This window comes from Saccostrea cucullata, unplaced genomic scaffold, assembly GCF_032062105.1.
Source record: "Saccostrea cucullata isolate Sc308-1 unplaced genomic scaffold, CSIRO_AGI_Scuc_v1 ctg696, whole genome shotgun sequence".
Taxonomy (NCBI): Eukaryota; Metazoa; Mollusca; class Bivalvia; order Ostreida; family Ostreidae; genus Saccostrea; species Saccostrea cuccullata.
In genome coordinates this window covers 83,480-102,417 of record NW_026918844.1, presented here as the reverse complement: position 1 = coordinate 102,417, position 18,938 = coordinate 83,480, and the positions used below count along the sequence as shown (strand labels likewise).

General features: G+C 32.0%; 1 protein-coding gene across 3 annotated transcripts; it reads right to left on the bottom strand.

Annotated features, from left to right (window-relative positions):
- Positions 1-1,955: 1,955 nt before the first annotated feature.
- On the bottom strand, positions 1,956-18,199 carry LOC134272290 (centrosomal protein of 41 kDa-like). 3 transcript variants are annotated; one of them, XM_062754537.1, is made up of 13 exons: positions 18,101-18,199; positions 17,910-17,973; positions 16,409-16,456; positions 8,175-8,236; positions 8,018-8,069; positions 7,047-7,191; positions 6,807-6,943; positions 5,469-5,536; positions 5,043-5,157; positions 4,438-4,623; positions 3,743-3,775; positions 3,084-3,239; positions 1,957-2,736 (listed from the first exon to the last, which is right to left on the bottom strand). In XM_062754537.1, exons 1-12 carry the CDS (start codon positions 18,137-18,139, stop codon positions 3,124-3,126), a joined length of 1,065 nt encoding a protein of 354 aa, XP_062610521.1. In that variant the 5' UTR covers positions 18,140-18,199; the 3' UTR covers positions 1,957-2,736; positions 3,084-3,123. The 3 variants fall into 3 exon arrangements, with proteins under 3 accessions (XP_062610528.1, XP_062610521.1, XP_062610536.1); XM_062754552.1 differs by lacking the exon at positions 3,743-3,775; XM_062754544.1 differs by lacking the exons at positions 16,409-16,456; positions 17,910-17,973; positions 18,101-18,199 and adding an exon at positions 10,942-11,398 and having other exon boundaries at positions 1,956-2,736.
- Positions 18,200-18,938: the final 739 nt, after the last annotated feature.

Here is an 18,938-nt window from a genome sequence, read left to right as displayed (position 1 = left end):
ACAAGCCGGGTCCGTTTGAACTTGTTATTGAGAACTACCAATTTCTGACAAGTAAACGACTCGTTCATCTGTTCTACTGTTCGGTTGTCAAATGTGTCATTTATTAACTCCTCTTTAGAATGCAATATCCTGGAACATCAATTTGCGTTAATCCAGAAATAAAATTCAACAATAACCTTTTCTAGATGTCCCCTTAATCGAAGATTCGGAAATATATATATATATATATATATATATATATATATATATATATATATATATATATATATATATATATATATATATATATATATATACATGTATACTTGTTACTCTGTCCATCGGTTTGCCTGTTTGTCCACAAGAGGTTTAACCTTTCCCATAACGTTTGACTGGATGGAGCTTTGGCTTTCATTTTTTCACATGAGTATTCCTTGTGACAAGACCTTTCTTTGGCCTTGGAACTTGACCCTCTTTTGCAAAATTTACAAAACTTAATTGTCCGGTTAATTTTCAAGGAATACATCTCTGAAATATGAAAGCCATTGTCACATCTAGGTAAAAGTTAATGTTTTCTGCGGATCGACAAACAGACAGACAGACAGCTAGACGGACGAACTGCGCAAAAACTATATACCCCGAAACTTCGTGAACGGGGGCATTAAAAATTGCTCAACATAGCATAAAATTTGCTCCAGTGGGGAAGTGGGGAAGGGGAATACTGAAAAACATTTCTCGTCCAAGGCATGAATAAAAAGAAATTTTAGACTTTTTATGCCAAAGTAATCGAAGATTCGGGAGCATGTAATTTTTGTCGAGTCCGGCCAGCTGTCTGTTTGTCCGCAAAAAAACTTTAACCTTGCTCATAACTTTTGATTTAGTAGAGCTTTGACTTTCATGTTTCACGTGTATTCCATGTGACTAGACCTTTCTTTAAGTACCACCAAATTTGACCTTTTGACCTTGGAGTTTGACCCACTTTTAAACAAAAATTCCAAACTTTTACTTTGGCCTTAATTTTTGAACGGTAAGGGCTAGGGCTTTCATACTTTACATATGTATTTTTTTTGTGACGAGACCTTTCAATGGATATCAACATCTTTGACCTTTTACGCACAGGCACTTGTTTCTGTAATAAATTTTTGACCCATAGTATTATTAATTTATTATACTATGGGTCAAAAATTTATTACAGAAACAAGTGCCTGTGAGTAAGGGCCATGACTTTCATTTTTCAATTATTATATAATCCTTGTGTGAAGACCTTCCTTGGATACCAATATCTTTGACTTTGTCATTCGAGATTGACCTACTTTTTAAAAACAAACCTGACCATAACTTTGATGGGTTATTATGGCTAGGCCTTTCATATTTCCAATATTTAATCCATATTTCATTGGATACCAAGAACTTTGACCCTTTGACCTTGGGGTTTGACCTACAACTTATCAAAATCTTTAACCTTGGCAATAACTTTTGAATGCTTGGTACCAGAGCTTTCATACTTCACATATAAAATTATAATTCTTGTGACAAGGCCTTAGACAGAAAATAAAAATGCTTTTTAAGACTCAATATTGCCTTTCTTGTGAGAAAAGAAAGAAATAAGTGAAGATAGCATCATTCAATTATAACTTACATTTCTTTCTTTTTTAAATTAATTGTAGACTACAAGTATTTATCACTTATACATAATTTACCGAAAAAATATTACACAGATTCCCTTTCAAATAAAACCTCTCATTCTGAAGAGGCTGGGTTAAGAATGGACTTACAATCATCGCTTTTTTTTTTTGTCCACAATAAAACACTTTGACTTATTCAGTTTGATATGTATAGTAATTCACTACAGTTCTGTTCATATTATGAAAACTGAAAACATAATAATGAAGTCTTGCTGTTTTGTTGTCCAAGAAATACAATATGGGATTTAAATCAATAAATTTTGCAAACTTCAACATAAAAACATAGAAGAAGCCTTGTCAACATTTGATATACCATGTTTTATTCACAAAAAAAATAAATAATGACATTCAGTCAACCAATTCTTTCACAACTTCAGCATTCAAGAATGTCTCCCTCTCAAAACTAAAAAATCCAGGTATATAATTGTTCCAACCTAATATAAGTGTGCATGTATGGACGGACTTCAATTCAGTGTTCTACCAAGTTTAAACTATAAACATAATTAACTTGCATCATGAGATTTTCAACTTCATATACAGAATATTTGTTATTAAATACATTACATTGTAATATATATTCAGATATAAAGAACATTTTGATTAATACACATGTATAATTTGAAAAAAAAAAAAAAAAAGAAAAGAAAAATCATTAAAAAATAAATATGGATAATGAAATATGGAGTTTCACAATCAATTCATCAATCAATGAATTCATTTCTCTCACTCCTTGACATATACTCTGTGTGATTCTGTATAACTATTGCACCAGTGACAATGTGTAACCTTTCATTAAAACTGACAATGTGCAATTACATTAAATATAACATAATGAAATACTAGTCACTCTTGGGACAGAACACATTTCAGAGAAGGTATTTCAATTAATAAATTTGAAACCTTTAGAGTCCATGACACATTGTAAAAAGGATTTAAAGGTCGTTATTGATTAGAGAAAGTTAGCTGGCAGAACTCCATACGCAGATAGATGCAAATCAAAGAGAGGCGACTCTCTCTCTCAGAAAATGTTGGAGATGGAGTTGTAGAACTTGGTATCTGAACTTGAATTCATCTGCAAGAAATAAAGGAAAAGTGCAAGTAAATTGTAAAGAAAGTATTTTTGCATTTCCTATATTTCTCCTTATTCTTTACATGTTATATTATCTGCTGTTATATAAACTAGTGTCTATAATTTCAAGATGGAGACATATAACACAACTGGGAAAAATTGTTAAGGTAATATTAACACCCTATTCACTAAATAATTAATCAACCCATTCCTTAATGATTTTTAACAATTCAAAAAATAATATTACATGTACTATTATTTAAGGGGCCATGGATTAAAACATATACAACTGCTTATTACAAAAAATTATTCTATCCATATTGTTACACATATCATTAATCTATACCTACATATCAAGCGCAGAGCCTGTGATGTGATTGAGGAGCGAGACTAGCAGGGTTTGAAGGGTGGACGTCCCGTTACTGACCCTGATACACTACTAGTGGTCCGGGACGTACTGGTCTGACCCATTCTACTGGACATTGTACTGGCATTAGACAACCGACCTAAAAAATAAAGATATGAAGAAATCATTACTACATCCAATACAAAGTTACATATAAATAGATCGAAGTACATTAAATAAGGTTTACATGTAAATAAAAAAAAAACTATTATTAAGTAATTTAAATATAAAAAAGAAAGTTTTGTTTCAACATAAAGTATGAAATTGGTGACAAAACTGAATAAATATGAACCTTTGTAATAGTTACCCTCACAATTCTACTTTGTTTAAATGCATTACAAAACAATATTGATGGAAACCAATTTTTTTTTCTTTCGTTGATTATAAATATTTTTAATCAACATTCTAAAGATTATTAATTACATGCTGCAATGATATTCATATTCTAAAATTTCATCATTTTAACAAGACAAACTCTTGTCTGGATTTAAAAATGAACATCAAATATACTAAAATTCCAACTGCAATTAAAATTGTTTATTCAACATTTCAGCATGCTTCTTGAAAAACACACACATGCCATTCTCTGAAAAAATCGGATACCTGAGATGAAGTTTTTGATACTGGTGTAAATTACTATGAATATATAAAGCACAAACATAATATTTACGATCTGTAATGAATATAATCATAAAATCACCAAAAGAGAAAGTAATTTTTTACCACAGAGAAACCACTTTATTTTAATGTTTCAGTTGTGAGATACATATATATCTGGTTGGAAATAAAAGGTTACAGAAAAAAACCTTCCCTCAATTAAATTAGATATGACCGACTGTTCACAGTACAATTTGCATTAGTTTTATTATACATGTAGCATTACAGATTCCAATGTTGTCTCCCAAAGTTAATAAACCCTATTGTCATCCAATTTTATGAATAGATACAGATACATGCAGTGTTAAGCATCAAGATGATATACTTACCCCTGCCTAAAATTATGTTATATAAAAAAATGTAAATTATCAAATTTATTTCAGATCTCACTATACGTTTGATTTACATGTACCAATATCACTAACATGGACATGCAATGGGCCCATCTTTAAAAAATAGTTTGTTTAATTTGCCCTCTCTCTTCTAGAAGATACATGCAACTTGTGAATAATATATGCTAAAGAATTTGATCTTGCAAGTGTACTCTTGGCTCACATATACATGTATTATGTACAAAGGAAAATAACTCAAAATGTCTTCATACTATAATGCTTATCAAGGGCAGATAACTGTGTACTTACTTCCTACACTCCTGTCAGAGAGTTGACTGTCTAACTGGGTGTGGAGTTTCTCCAGGTCAAAGGTCGTGAAGGACTTCTGGGAGGCCTTCTCCTTGGTTTTGGGGGGTTTGGTACTTTCTGTGATGTTTTGGTTCGGTGTGCCGGTCATCAGACCGTCTGGGAAATACCGGTACGCTATCCTCATCCCTACATTAGACAAAAGGTGAATGGATTTATTCTTTAGATATACTGTACATGTATCATCAACACATAATCATATTTTTGGAGAGTTGTCTCTGCAGTTTTCAATGAAGATAAGTTTATGAGCATGAGAACATAAGGAGAGGTATTACTAAACTTTCATTTTTTTTTTAAATTAGGAACTGAACTTCAAACACTTGATTTACATAAATTTTCTTTAAATGTACATGTTACAGTAAAATCATAACATGGTCAACTTGTCATTCAATTCATACAGTAAACAAAACTTTACAATTTCGAAAGAAATATGGAGTAATAATTGTTATTTCTCAAGTCATTGTTATAATCAAATGTAGCTAAACTTTGTTATAAGGAAATAGTTACATGATTGCTTAAATAGATACATGTAGAGAGAGAAATCTTACCTCCAGATAATAAAAACAAGTTATCGTATCCTCTTTGTACTAATGTCGTAGCTGCTTCATGAGCTAACCTCTCGTCTTCATCATATATAACTATGATCTTCCCGGGCTGGTTTTTCTGACCAGTGTTAAGGGAAACTTTACACACAAACATAATATAATCACTGAATAAATAAAACTGAAACTAATGGTAATTTTGGAAGGTATCGGTTTGCTGTGAATTTGAATGAATTTTATTTCATTTGAAAAACTGCAGCATGAATGTAAGAAAATATTGTTTTTTCTTTTCTTCAACTTTTTTTGACACACAATTTGAATCTGAATCATTGGAGATGTTACACTAAAGACTATGAAATCAAAATATACCTAACAGCTTTATATAAGCACTATTTTTCCTGCAGTTGGTTCAATGAAGTCATAAAAGGATACAAAAGCTAACATGTCTTTTGATTCGTAGTTTGTTGCCCTTGATAACATGGATTTGGGATAATTCTTTGCTGTAAATGAAAAAAAAATTCAATGTACATACACTTATAACAATAGGTAAGAATTTGTAGCCCTCTACTTGCAAGTAGTGGTGTCTCCATGTGAGAAAAAAATTCTTGAGAGGGACTTAAACAATAAAAAATCAATTAATCTAGCACAATGAAAAATTAGGTAAAATAAATAGAGGGACCCACAAATAAAATGATGCATTTGAACACATGCCCCCATATGGTAACACAGATCAAAGATAAAAGTATTTCAAAAGTAGGTTAAATTCAAATGACATGAGGTCAAAAATATTGGTAGTATCTAAAGAAATGTATTGTCACAACAAATACACATTTGAAAAATGAAAGCCCAAGTAGGAACCGTTCAGACCTTGTGGGCAAGGTTTAAGTTTTCACAGACAAACAAATTGAGAACAAGATCAAAGGATTAAAGTTCTTGGTATCCAATGAAAAGTCTTCTCACAAGGATTACACATACGAAGTATGAAAGCCATATCCCTTACCGTTAAAAAGTTATGGCCAAGGTTGTAGTTTTTTCATAAGTACGGAAAACTCCAAGGTCAAGGTTGTTGATATCCAATGAAAGCTCTTGACACAAAGAATACATATATTAAGTATGAAAGTCCTATTATCTACTGTTCCAAAGTTGTGACCAAGGTCAAAGTTTTTGAAAAGTAGGTAAAAAAGTAGGTCAAACTCCAAGGTCAAGGTCAAAGTTCTTGGCATCCAATAAATATTCTTTTCAAAGGATTACATATGTGAAGTAAGAAAGCCCTAGCCCTTACCGTTCAAAAGTTGTGGTCAAGGTTAAAGTTTTTTTCATAAGTATGGAAATCTCCATGGTCAAGGTCAAAAGGTCAAAATTTTTGGTATCCAATGAAAGGTCTTGTCACAAACAATATATATGTGAAATGTGAAAGTCCTAGTATCTAACGTTCAAAAGTTATGGCCAAAGTAAAAGTTTGGAATTTTTGTGTAAAAGTGGGTCAAACTCCAAGGTCAAGGTCAAAAGGTCAAATTTGGTGGTACCCAAAGAAAGGTCTTATCACAAGGAATACACAAGTGAAATATGAAAGTCATAGCTCCACTAAATCAAAAGTTATGGGCAAGGTACAAAAGTTTTTGTGACGAAAACTGACAAAATGTCAAGGCAATGAATTTAAATTTGAAAATTGGGGGACAACAAACATATGAACAGACCAAAATCTATACCTTGAATCTCTGATAACAAGGGCATAAAAATGTTCTGTCCAAAAATTCTTCACAAACAAACCTGTGATTATATGACAATCCTCGAAGGAGTCAGAGTCTCTGATGTCGAGCAGCAAGTAGGGACAGGAGAAATCCTCCACTTTAGCTGGGGGCTGGGCAGGTCTGGCAGTATCCACCTCACCTACCCCCTTCACAACTCTGGAAAACAGAATTTTCAATTTTACATATATTAAGCAGGCTTTTCTTCTGTAGTCCATAAGGATAAAATGATTGATCCATTTTGCCCTGGAGTGTTTCTTACCCCTGAAGTGTGGACCTGGCACCTGTTCTGGGCCCCTCCCCATAGTCCCCCTCCGTGACTGCTAGTGAGGGGGCGGGGCTGCCCCTCTGTATGTGTTGAACCTCCAGATCTGCAGTGTCTGGTCTGTCAGTGTAATTTCCATTACCTGAGAAATCACAATTTTAAATACATCTTAATCTTGAAAAACTTTTTTTTTTAAATCTAAAACTTGAACGACCAAATTCAGAGAAACATGATCTCCCAATTTTAGGGGTCTTATTTTTTTTGAGAAGCATGCAATTATTAATGGCTCACAAATCATACTAGATCAATCATACAAGAACATGAATCAATTTTTTTAATAGCTAAATTAAGGACCTAGAATCCCCCCCCCCCAAAAAAATGCATCAAACTTCTAGGTCAAGGTCATGAGATCAAATATCAGGAAAAAGTTGGTGTTTTCATATTGTTACAATAAAGGCAAATGTGGAAATTCTTTTCAATAAAAAAGTTAGGATCAAGATAAAATTTTTTAGAAAACTTGAGCAAAATGTCAAGGCAATGAAATTAAATATGAAACATTCTGAAGGACTTGTTACAAGTACATGTATGCAATGCAGATAAAGAAATATAATCTCTTCTAGTCAAAAAGTAACAACCAAAGTTACTTTTGAAAAATATATTAAACTTCTCCTGCAAAAAAAAAAGGAGAGGGCTACATTAATTATTGTAGCTATCACTTTCCTGCATCACATCACAAAGAAGTATTTACATGAATGCTCTCCTACATATACATGTATGTAAATTGTATATATTTGCCACGTATAAGTAATCTTCAGTTTCAATCACAACATCCCTGCTGTGTACAAATTCACCATATATAGCATTACAATGTTGTATTTGTGAGTACTGTATATGGCAATACAGCTGGGATATATATGTCTTTTGAGCTCTGTATTCAATGAAATAGATTTTTTTCTTTTTCAATATACCTATTGTTGACTGTGTGCTATGTCTGTTTTCATATTCTGCTACTTGAACAATCTGTAAATAAAAATAAAAAAATAATGATTTATTTGTAAAAAAGAATTGAAATCTTTATAAATATTCATTTGGCTTAGAGATACATTGTATTTCATTGAAACTTACAAGTTGTACAAATGTCGTGACTTTCATTCGTTTGAACACTTCATCTTTCTTAAATTTGTAATCTGCAAAAAGAAAAAGAAAGATTTCAGATGAGACAAGACAGTCACAAGAAAAAGCCTATTACTGTACAATTTATCATGTTTACGTGATTTCTAGTTCATGTATCACTTAATTTAACCAATAACAGTCATTCACAAAATATCTGTAATGTTTGGATTACCATGATAACTAATTTAAAAATGTTTTGAATTTGACAAGAGGCCTATGGGCCATAAAGTTCACATAAGACTTAACTGCTCTTGACACTATCTCTTTCTCTTAAAATACCCCTTGTGACCCTTAAACTAATCAAAGGCTTTGTACATAAAGAACTGATGCACATCTGTTTAAACTTCACAAATAATAATCTTGATATTCTTAAAGAATTATGTCTTCCTACTTCTGTTATGTCCTTTTGAGGGTTATTACTTAAAACAGCTTGATTTTCAAGGACAGGGAAAACCAATTTCTGTTATGTCCTTTTGAGGGTTATTACTTAAAACAGCTTGATTTTCAAGGACAGGGAAAACATGCAATTAAGACTTAAGCATTTTGCCATCCACGTTCAAGTACTAGTATTTTGAAAGAAAATTAAAATTAAGGTGGAAAAAAATGTGAATACAATGTACTCATCATTTTGTTCAGATTTTAGAAGAACATGCATAATTGAAAAGAAATTATTCACAAGACTATGTCTGGATTAGTCACTTCCACTGTGTTTTTTGTATTTTCTGGCCCATATTTCTCTCAATAAAAGACAACTTAAGTATAAACTTTAAGTTGTTTTATATTCAATCCAGAGAAAAAGGATTTGTTATAGGTAAATTTACAATCCATTATACGAGAAAGCCTATAAAGTAAAATCTTAAAAAATGCTTTTAAAACACAATTTGCACAGACTGATTAATGGCAAAGGCAATAAACTGTACTGCGACATAAATCCCTTAACCTGCCTGCACTATTTCAAATTTCAGACTTGGAAACAATAGACAGAATGTTGTTTTAAATCTCTCGACAAACAAAGTCTGGTAAGAATACATCAAGTGCTAACAAAAAGAAATTAAACATAGTTGCTCTGCATATTTAGCAAGTATTAATTGGAGAGCAATAGTCATCACAGGACTTTCCATGTAAAAATTATGTATTTTTCAAACTACTTGTAATGGCCAACCAGAAACTGTGCCTTAATTTCCAATATTAAGACGGAAGGCTGTTTTTTATCCCACAAGCCTCCATGCATTATTAGCACCTCTAATTGTTATCCCCCCTCCAGTGCTTCTTTCCACTTCATTAAACAATCACATATTTGATAAAAACATTTTTTTAATTCAGGAAATCTAACTGAGTGAGAAGAGTGAGAAATATGTGTGTGTGGGTGTGTGTGTGTGTGTGTGGGGGGGGGGGGAGGGGGGGGGTGTCGGGTTGTCACAGTAACTCCTCTTAAAAATTAATTTCTTCAATGTTCTACATGTACACTGTCCACATACTAGATCATATTTTGCTAATTGTACACATAGAGTGCATGTTGTACTTCACTTCTTCCACTCACAGAAACAAAAAAAAAAACACATTAGCACAAATTCTGAGGGTTTCCATCTGTAGCAACAACAGAATTTTTTAGTGGCCCTAAGAACTTTCAATGTTTTAGATTGTAACACGTTCATGTACTTTGTTTAGCCATCTTAAAAAGGGATTTTTAAATCTAGTTGTTATTAAGGACACTGAACAATTCAATAACCCTTTGTGATTTCACTATTATTCCGATTTAATGCTTAGGATTCATACCAGAAAAGTGAAAATGTGACAAAGAATTAACAATCAATAAATTCCTCTGCTGTTCATCGAAATTTTTGAATGATTGTTCTTAAAATTCACATTTATATTATGCCTGCATGCAGATATTAAAACTGCATGACTGCATATGTTCATAAAAAATACACAATCAGTAAGAGGCCAATTCCCTTCAACCAAGGGTCTTAAAAGGTTTATGAATTTCTATTATGTCGTCAAACATTACATCAAGGGGAAAGTCTTTGTCACATGCTGAGAAGTTTACATCAATAAACTTTTCTTGGAGCCAATAAATATTTGTAAGTACTTTATTAACAGATATGAACCCCTAATATAGCACCTTGATCAATGAAGATAATTCTGATGGTTAATGCTAAATTTAGAGGGAAAATTTATATCATTTTTTTTTCTCGTAAATTTTCTACAAGTTATATATAGAAAAACAATTTTTTTCTCTTCATATTAATAAAACCTCTTCAGTTTTTATCTTTTTTTAATACATAATTCTTCTGAACCATTCTATTAAAATGAAGTCTAATTTTTCATTGGCTGGCAAATTTTAAATTCAACTGCAATACAATTTTTTAGCATTTACAATTACAGTCAAACTGATCATAAAATTGAGTAAATGAATTAAGCTTATTAGTTTATTATGATATACATGTACCAAAAATTATAAGGGTTCTGCAAGAATTCCACTCCTAATGGTAAGGAGTAATTTGACACAAAATTTTCAAAAATTAATATAATCAACAGTCCAATGTAAAAAAAAAACAGAATAACATACATAAAAATGAATTACATTGTACATATACCTCTTTCATGATAACTTTTCACTTTCAAGACAAAATGTGTTTCCAAACTAGCAATAGAATTGTGAATTTAATTACACAATTAAAATCCGCAATATGTTTCCGATCATCACCGGCCTGCCTACCTTTTTCTGCCTGCCTTATGATCTCATAGATCTGTAGACGATTTTCCTTGAACAGTTTTGGTCTCAATGGAGGCAAACGAGGGGAGAATATACTGGAATTATAGTCAGCAGGATTTCCTTTTTTCGGCATTTTGAAACAAAATCTCCCAATTAGAACAATGTAAGGATATCACTTAATTATTGTTCGTAATTAATCCCCGATTAATTACCGAAACACAGCATCATAAAATATCTATCTCCATTTTAGTTAGCTAGTGATCCAAAATTCAGTTGCAAGACATCAATATATCTATAAATAACTTATTTATTTAACCTATTAGCCACAACTTTCCATTGAATTTTAATTGCTACATGCACACGTCAATTTCCAGATGTCAATATAGTTACCAGGGTGGAGTTTTTAACCAATAGCAGAAGGCGACACATTCATTACCAACAATATAAAAGATTTCTTCCAGAATAAACATTCAAAAGACATTCAAATACACAGCGTAATGTTAAGATATAAGCCCTTAATCTACCGTTTGGTATTATCAAATAAAACTCAGCTTTATACATTCAAGTTAATTCTAGCGACTCACACACTGAACACTTCTGAAACGTTTGATTAAGTGGGTAGATATTTTACATAACCACTACATATATTGAAGGCCTTTAATCAGATCTCAATGGCGTTAAGAAGATATTCTTTTTAATCACATTCAGCTAAGATTATTGGGATTAAAAAAATTTAATACAGAAAGAATGGCTGGACAAAGCTGGTCCATTAGAGCGGGGTTTTCACTGTGACAGTTCCACACAATAGAAGGTTTCACTTTTACCTAGTTTGAACAAAAGAGGGCACTCAAAAGTTAGAGGCTGGCTTTAAATCCTTACTGTTCTTACTAAAACATGCATACATTACCATTCTAAGTGTTCCAATACATTGTATAAAGTAAAGATGATGAATTAATCATTTGGAAAACATTATTAAAATTTTTTTTGATAAGTTATGATTTAAAAACTTGAAACCAGTTATAATGCTTCTTTCAACAATTACTTTTTAAGACTTACAAGTAAATAAACATTAAATAATGCTGAGAATTCCAAAAAATCTTTGATTGCTTTTAATGGAATGCATGATAAATGAAAGAAAAGTGAGCAAGCTCACATACCCCACACTCCCCCAAATCTCGAAGTGCCGAAATTACTAGGAAAAACAAAGGAATCAGAATTTCCAGGTAATATGCACATCTACACATTCTGTCCTAAATTATAATATATATATCTGCAAAGTTAGACGAAATATTCTGTGCAGGTACGGATTATGAGAAGTTGGGCTGACAATCTGTTCATTTCTATATTCAAGGTATGGCCAAAAATCTAAGTGTAAAAGTGCGGAAATTCCCGGAAAAAATAAAAGAATCAGAATTTCCTGGTAATATGCACATATTACACACTGTGTACTAAATATCTGCAAAGTTTAACAAAATTCTGTGCAACGGATTATGAGAAGTTGCACTGACAATCTGTTCCTTTCTACATTCAAGGTATGGCCAAAAATCTAAGCGTAAAAGTGCGGAAATTCCCGGAAAAAATAAAGGAATCAGAATTTCCTGGCAATATGCACATTACACATTGTGTCCTAAATATCTGCAAAGTTTGACAAAATTGTGTGCAGCAGTTTATGAGGAGTTGTGCTGACAAAAAAAACAGGACTGACGGACTGATGGACTGACTGACACACTAACTAACTGACGAGTCAAAAACATCATACCTCGGGCAACTTGTTGCATGGAATATAATTAACATTTGCAAGTTAATTTATACAGGGAATCTATGTCCCTAGCTAAAGGATTAAATAAGAGTCCTTAAAATGCAAATTGAGAAAAAATCAAAAGAAAGATTGCAAATTTAATTTAACCCTTTTCAGCTTTAGATTGGAAGAAAAAAACAGAATGGGAAAAGTACACCTTCATAATGCATGAATAATATTATAACCTTTTAAAATGATGTTTGATTGAATTTGATTCGGAACTTTAATCATGATGCCCTCATGCAGTCTTGTGATATTTTACTGAGACAAACTAACACCTAAATAACGAGATGCACTGTATTCTTTTTTACCAATTAAGTGATATACAGGGCAAAAAATTTATTCCCCTAATCCTTTATCATTTATTTGGTCAAAGTGGTTTTAGATGCACCCTTTGAGCGACAGACCCATAAAAAATATGACTTAATTTTAATTGTTTCTTATAATTACCGGTAGGCAAAATTTTTTTGATTCAATGAGACAGGCAGGAAGAAAAAGGTATGGTTTTAGCTTTATTCCGCCCTAAAAATTAAAAGACATCAAAAAGTTTTGAAACTGGCTTAAATGTTAGTTAAATAAATGACTCTGATAAATCAGTAAAGAATATGACATAAAGGTTTACCATACTGCAAATATTACGTCATTAATGTGAAGCATTTCTCTATTTTCATTCATGAATATATAATGGCACATTTCAAGGGTGATCTTCCTTTAGAAAACAGTGTCCACAGCCGTCGCCCACGTTAATGTTTTGATATTTTGTGCAAAATTCAATAACGAATCACATATCTCAAGATCTTTGTGGGCGATGCCTGTGGACAATGTTGTTGAAAGAAAATTATATATATATTTCTGCAACTTTTTAAAAAATTTTGGAAAATGCACATGTTTATGACGTCATAATAAGCATTTAAAAACACATGTGAGAAAAAGTACTTATATGATTTTTCTGCATCGAATTTCAATTATTTAAAAAGCATGAGTTTTCAACTTTTACAGCAGTTTCATTTTTTAGAAAATCACAGTTTCAGAATTTGTATGAAAACCATACCTTCTGTTTGGGGACATGCCTTATTCATTAGTTAATGTATATATACATGCACATACATGAATTGATGAAAGAAATAAATCCCAGTGAAATATTCAGTCATTTCAGTTTTTTTTTTTATAACAAAACTCTGTTAATGTGAGAAAGAAGAACGAGAGTTTACCACACTTATAGAGTTGATATTTGTTACACTGTGACAGGATATCATTTTGATATCCTTTCAAACTGTAACAGAATATCATTTTTTTTTTCAATGAATAAATTACATATTATATTTGATTTACAACTAATATTCTTCATATCACTTCTTTTGTCCAAATATAATTCAATGAAGTGCTACATGAATAAATCAAAAAACATATTAATCATACTGTTAACACATTATCATTTTATTTCCTGCTTTTAAAAGGGGCATTTTTCGTATAAACTGCTAACACAGTTATTTCTTTCCCTTTTCAATATGTCAATAGAATTTATCCATGTGGCAGTGTTTGCAGATCTGAAAACATCCTCTGATCATAACCCATGTATGTGATAGAACCTTCTAACATTTTTTCTATCAAAAGAGACCTTGACTAAGAAAATAAACTAGCTGTACAGTTTAATAACTTCCCTTTTGACCCCATATGCAAACCAAAATTTATCCTCTCCCATCTGGTTGAACAGTGTTCCTCGTAACTCATTAAAATTTTGACCAATGCGAGTAAAGCATAGTCATAACCGACCTTTCAATATCCAATCGCAGTAAAGGAAATATTTCTCGTACACTGATGACGTCAGTTGTTGTTTTCAATTGTGATGGAAACAAAACTTGCCACTAACTGAATATGACGTCACAATAGAGAGGCGTGAATATTCAAGATTACGACACTTTTTGTGATCAAGCAGCCACGGGTAGGAGAGAGCTATATGCGGACTCAGGACCGTGGCTTGAGACGATGTAATGACCCATATAAGTTGTCTAAGTCACCTTTTAATAGTTTTAAAGACAGTTACCTTTATCAAAATAACTTCACAAGTTTGCAGCACAATTAGAATTGTAAACAGACTGAGTAACAGAAAGACACCTCTTCCTTTCCAAAATCAGCCCTTAAGCATGTAAGCTAATGATCATGATGATTCTGCAGCTTGAAGTAAACATTATAACATGGAGCAGTGAGATGTTGATACTAAATTGCAACTCTTCACATTCATACTGGATTCTATTTTCAGAGTCAAGTGTTTCAAAAAAATTTTACATTGTATTCCTTTAGCATAAAAACATGTGCAGCTCTATAACCAACAAGAGATGTTTGTGAAATACTTATGCCCCCCTCCCCCCAAATTGGATTTTTTTTCTAAGTCCAAAAGGACTTAACTTCATCAAAAAGGGTGCAATTATGCCTCTCTATTGTGACCTCATATTCAGTCAAAAATCTGTATAAAACTTCATTTCAATATGTGCAACCATTGCAAAGAAAATGAACGGAAACTGCAAATAAATGGAATTTTTCAAGTCCAATATTTCTATCAAAAAGGGTGCTGCGAACTTGGATATTCAAAAAATCTGTATATTAAATTTCATCATCCGACTATGCTTTACTCGCATTGGTCAATATTTTAATGAGCTATGAAGAATTCTCTCCTCGTCCAACCACGGCCAGATGGGAGAGGAGCATACATTTTGGCAGTAATTTGCGAAGATGAAAAACATGTGCAGCTCTAAAAACAATACAATGCTTTCCTTGGTTGTAGATAAAGGAATTAATTTTGCAGCTTTTGCAGAAAAAAATACACAACCTGTTTAAGGTTTATTTTTCTGCAATAGCTGCAAAGTTAACTTCCACACTAACAAACAAAGAAAGACATTTCTTTGTATTTAGAGCTTTAAAAATCAAAAGAGCAGTAAAATCGTTTGTTCAGTATTGTACTACTGATAAATATATAATTGTAAGTTTCATTGATGACAAGATTGCTCACCAAATCTACACAGGTAACTTTCTTAGCTGTCTTTTGAGACTGATATTCTGATAAACATGTATGGTGTCCAGATAATGCCATTCGCTAAAGCTCAACAGCGCCTTCAGAAAAACAGGCCATCGCACTAACACACAATATGCCGTCATGCTAACATGAGTTCACACAACACGCTGACATGTTAACACAAAACACGCTAACACCGGTTCACACAACAAGCTGTCAGGCTAACACCAGTTTGCACGTCAACATGTTGTCACGATGGCATGTTGTGTGTTTGCGCGACAGGGTGTTGCTTGAAAGTGTGTTAGTGCGATGGCGTGTTGTGTGTTAGCACTCAGTGTGTTGTGTGAACTCATGTTAGCGTGACAGCATGTGTTTACTGCTGCAGCGTGTTTTGCGAACTCCTGTTAGCGTGACAGCATGTTAGCGGACAGCGTGTTTTTTAAAATTTTAATGGGTGTAAATATTTTGTCGTAAATTATGTTCACCGATCGACACACATAAGTTCTAGCATCAAATTCAACATTTGTATTGATGGAATGTTTTCTATGGATAACATTCATATGTTATAATTAAACACTGCCTTAGTGATTGTAATGAAGCAGCTTCCAGAAACTGACAATACCATGTTGACAATGCCATGTAACCTTTTTAAAAGTACTCACTTTTTCTAATGTCTTCAATCTTCTCCATATACCTTGTGACACTCGAACCTGTAAAGTAAAAACAATGTTTAAATTGTCATAACTAACTACTGTAGATCACTAAATTTTCGCGACACTTTATTTTCGCAAGATAGTCATTGACTGTTTATTAGTGAGACATAATTTTCATGAATTGTTGTTTTCTATCTATATAATCATAAGGAATACTTTTAAAGACGAGAATGAAATTTTCGCAAGCTTATTGTCTCGCATAATTACGCTTAAAATAAAGTTCTCACGAATAAAATATGATTTGCAGTAACTAAAATCCATTAAATGACTTGTAATATGTTTCCTCTACTTTTCCTTCTTTGTGAGCTGAATGTCCCCTTGTCTACTTTTAACAGTCTGAGCAAATATAAAGATTTCAATTATTCTAAAGAAAGTGATGTATCTCTACAGTCAAGATAAAGGAATGTATAAGCCTATCATTTTTTTTATCTCTGCAAACTATTGAGCGAGAAGAGAAAAGAATGTATATCCTAGCTATTTAACACAATATTAAGTGTATCTGCTACTTCATTTCTTGCAAAACCAAACAGGGATTTAATGTGAACATGGAAATGTTTTCTATTTCAACAGATTCTCCAATGGGAAGTTAAAGGAATGTGGGTGGTCCTTTCTGATTATTTCTTCAACCAACATGGTTTCGACATGCATCCATGTTCGCCCCAAGTGGTTTCATTCCGAAGCAATTTTCAAAATACTTTCAACAGTTTTACATATTATTTTTTTATCTACAGTGTTTTTCCATGCAAATTTTCAATTATTAGCATAAATTGTGATGTTTATTTTATGTTTATCATATATATTTTAATGTGGAGAAACGTACATTATTTACACTGTCACATGAGTAAATGTGATATTGTAGTGCATTTAAAGAAGTATTTGATTTTTGTTCAAATATAAAATCATTACTAAATCGAATTTATTAACCTTTCTTCTCCAAGACAGATAAAAAAGTATAAAAAAAAAAAAAACAAGTAAAGCCATCTTCACTATTGATTGCATAAAGGAAAGCAAGAAAAACAATTAACAATATATTGGCACGTACAACTTTAAAGCTGTACAGCTACCGAAAATCAATTTGTTTACCACAGTGTGTACCCCTGCACTCATGTTCTGACTCTATCTGTAGGGATATTATATATAAGCAGGTCAAAACCATGCAGGTTAAAATTAAACACAGAATCGGAACGTAAAAACCCAACACATTTCCATGGATAAACACTCTTATTGTCAAGAAGCAACTAAATAAATATATTTTTACTGAAATTTGTATTCCATTAAAAGAAATTGAAGAATAAAATAATTCTATTTAAAAAATCATGCATGTGGAATATGAGGAAATTCGGGAAACCATTATTTACAAATAAAACTGTCCGATATTTTGGACTTTAATGTATCACTTTCAAATAAAAAATGTAAACAACTTCACGATTTTTCACAAACAAATTCTGACCTGTGTCGATTGTGTGCCTAATGTGAGCATATTTAGGGTTTTCTGGAGTTTTCTTTGAAAGTGGCTGAAATACAATAGAAAACAGTTTTTACGACTAGAACGTGTCAAATAGACTTTGTTTTCGTGGCTCTTTCACAAAAGTTGTTCAATTACAAGAAAGACTTATGGCCAAAGAAGAACATTATACAAACATCAGTTTTCTTTGGTCTAGCTGTGCTGACGGCTGACATCTTGAAAATTGTTTGCTTCCGTCACCCCGCGAGATTGTTGTTTGAGCTTGCGCCAACGGGAATGCCTAATTGAAGACCTACAGGTAATTGAAGACCTAGAGAAGACCTACGGAAGACCTACAAAAATGGGGGATATATACAGCAAAACTGATATGATATTCTGATTAAGCATGTCCTAAATATATAAAATACACAAAAAAAGTTTTATAAAAAGAAGTTTTAAAGTGTATTTTTTAAGCTCGGTAAGGGGAACTATTTCTTCTCTCAGAAGACCTACAGCAAGAACGATAACTCGCTTAAATAATAAATCAGCTGTTCACCAAAACATATCAAGAAAATGTAATTATCAGAAAAAGGTAAATAAAAAAAATTTAAGGATGGAAAAAAATCATTGGAGATATTTCATATACATACATCAAAGATAAAAAAAAAAAAAAGAAAGAAATATTCAGTCAGATACAAATCTATTTTGTTAAAACAAATAATAGTATATAGTAATGTCATTTATAACATCTGGAAATTTTTATAAGATTTGCATTTATGAAGAAAGTGAAAATTTTAAAGTTGCAGTTAAAAGAATTTGAAGTAATTTTTCAAGAAGAACACAGACATAATCACTTTCAAAATCTTATTTCCCCCGAGTCAAAGCATCATATTTTTTTTAAATATGCATGCATTTCTTATGTGTGACAACATGCATGTTTATTATTTTATTCAATTTTAAAAAGTGTATATTTTCTTTTAATTTAATTATTGAATGATATACCCGGTATCTTCAAGATTGATATAATGTATATGT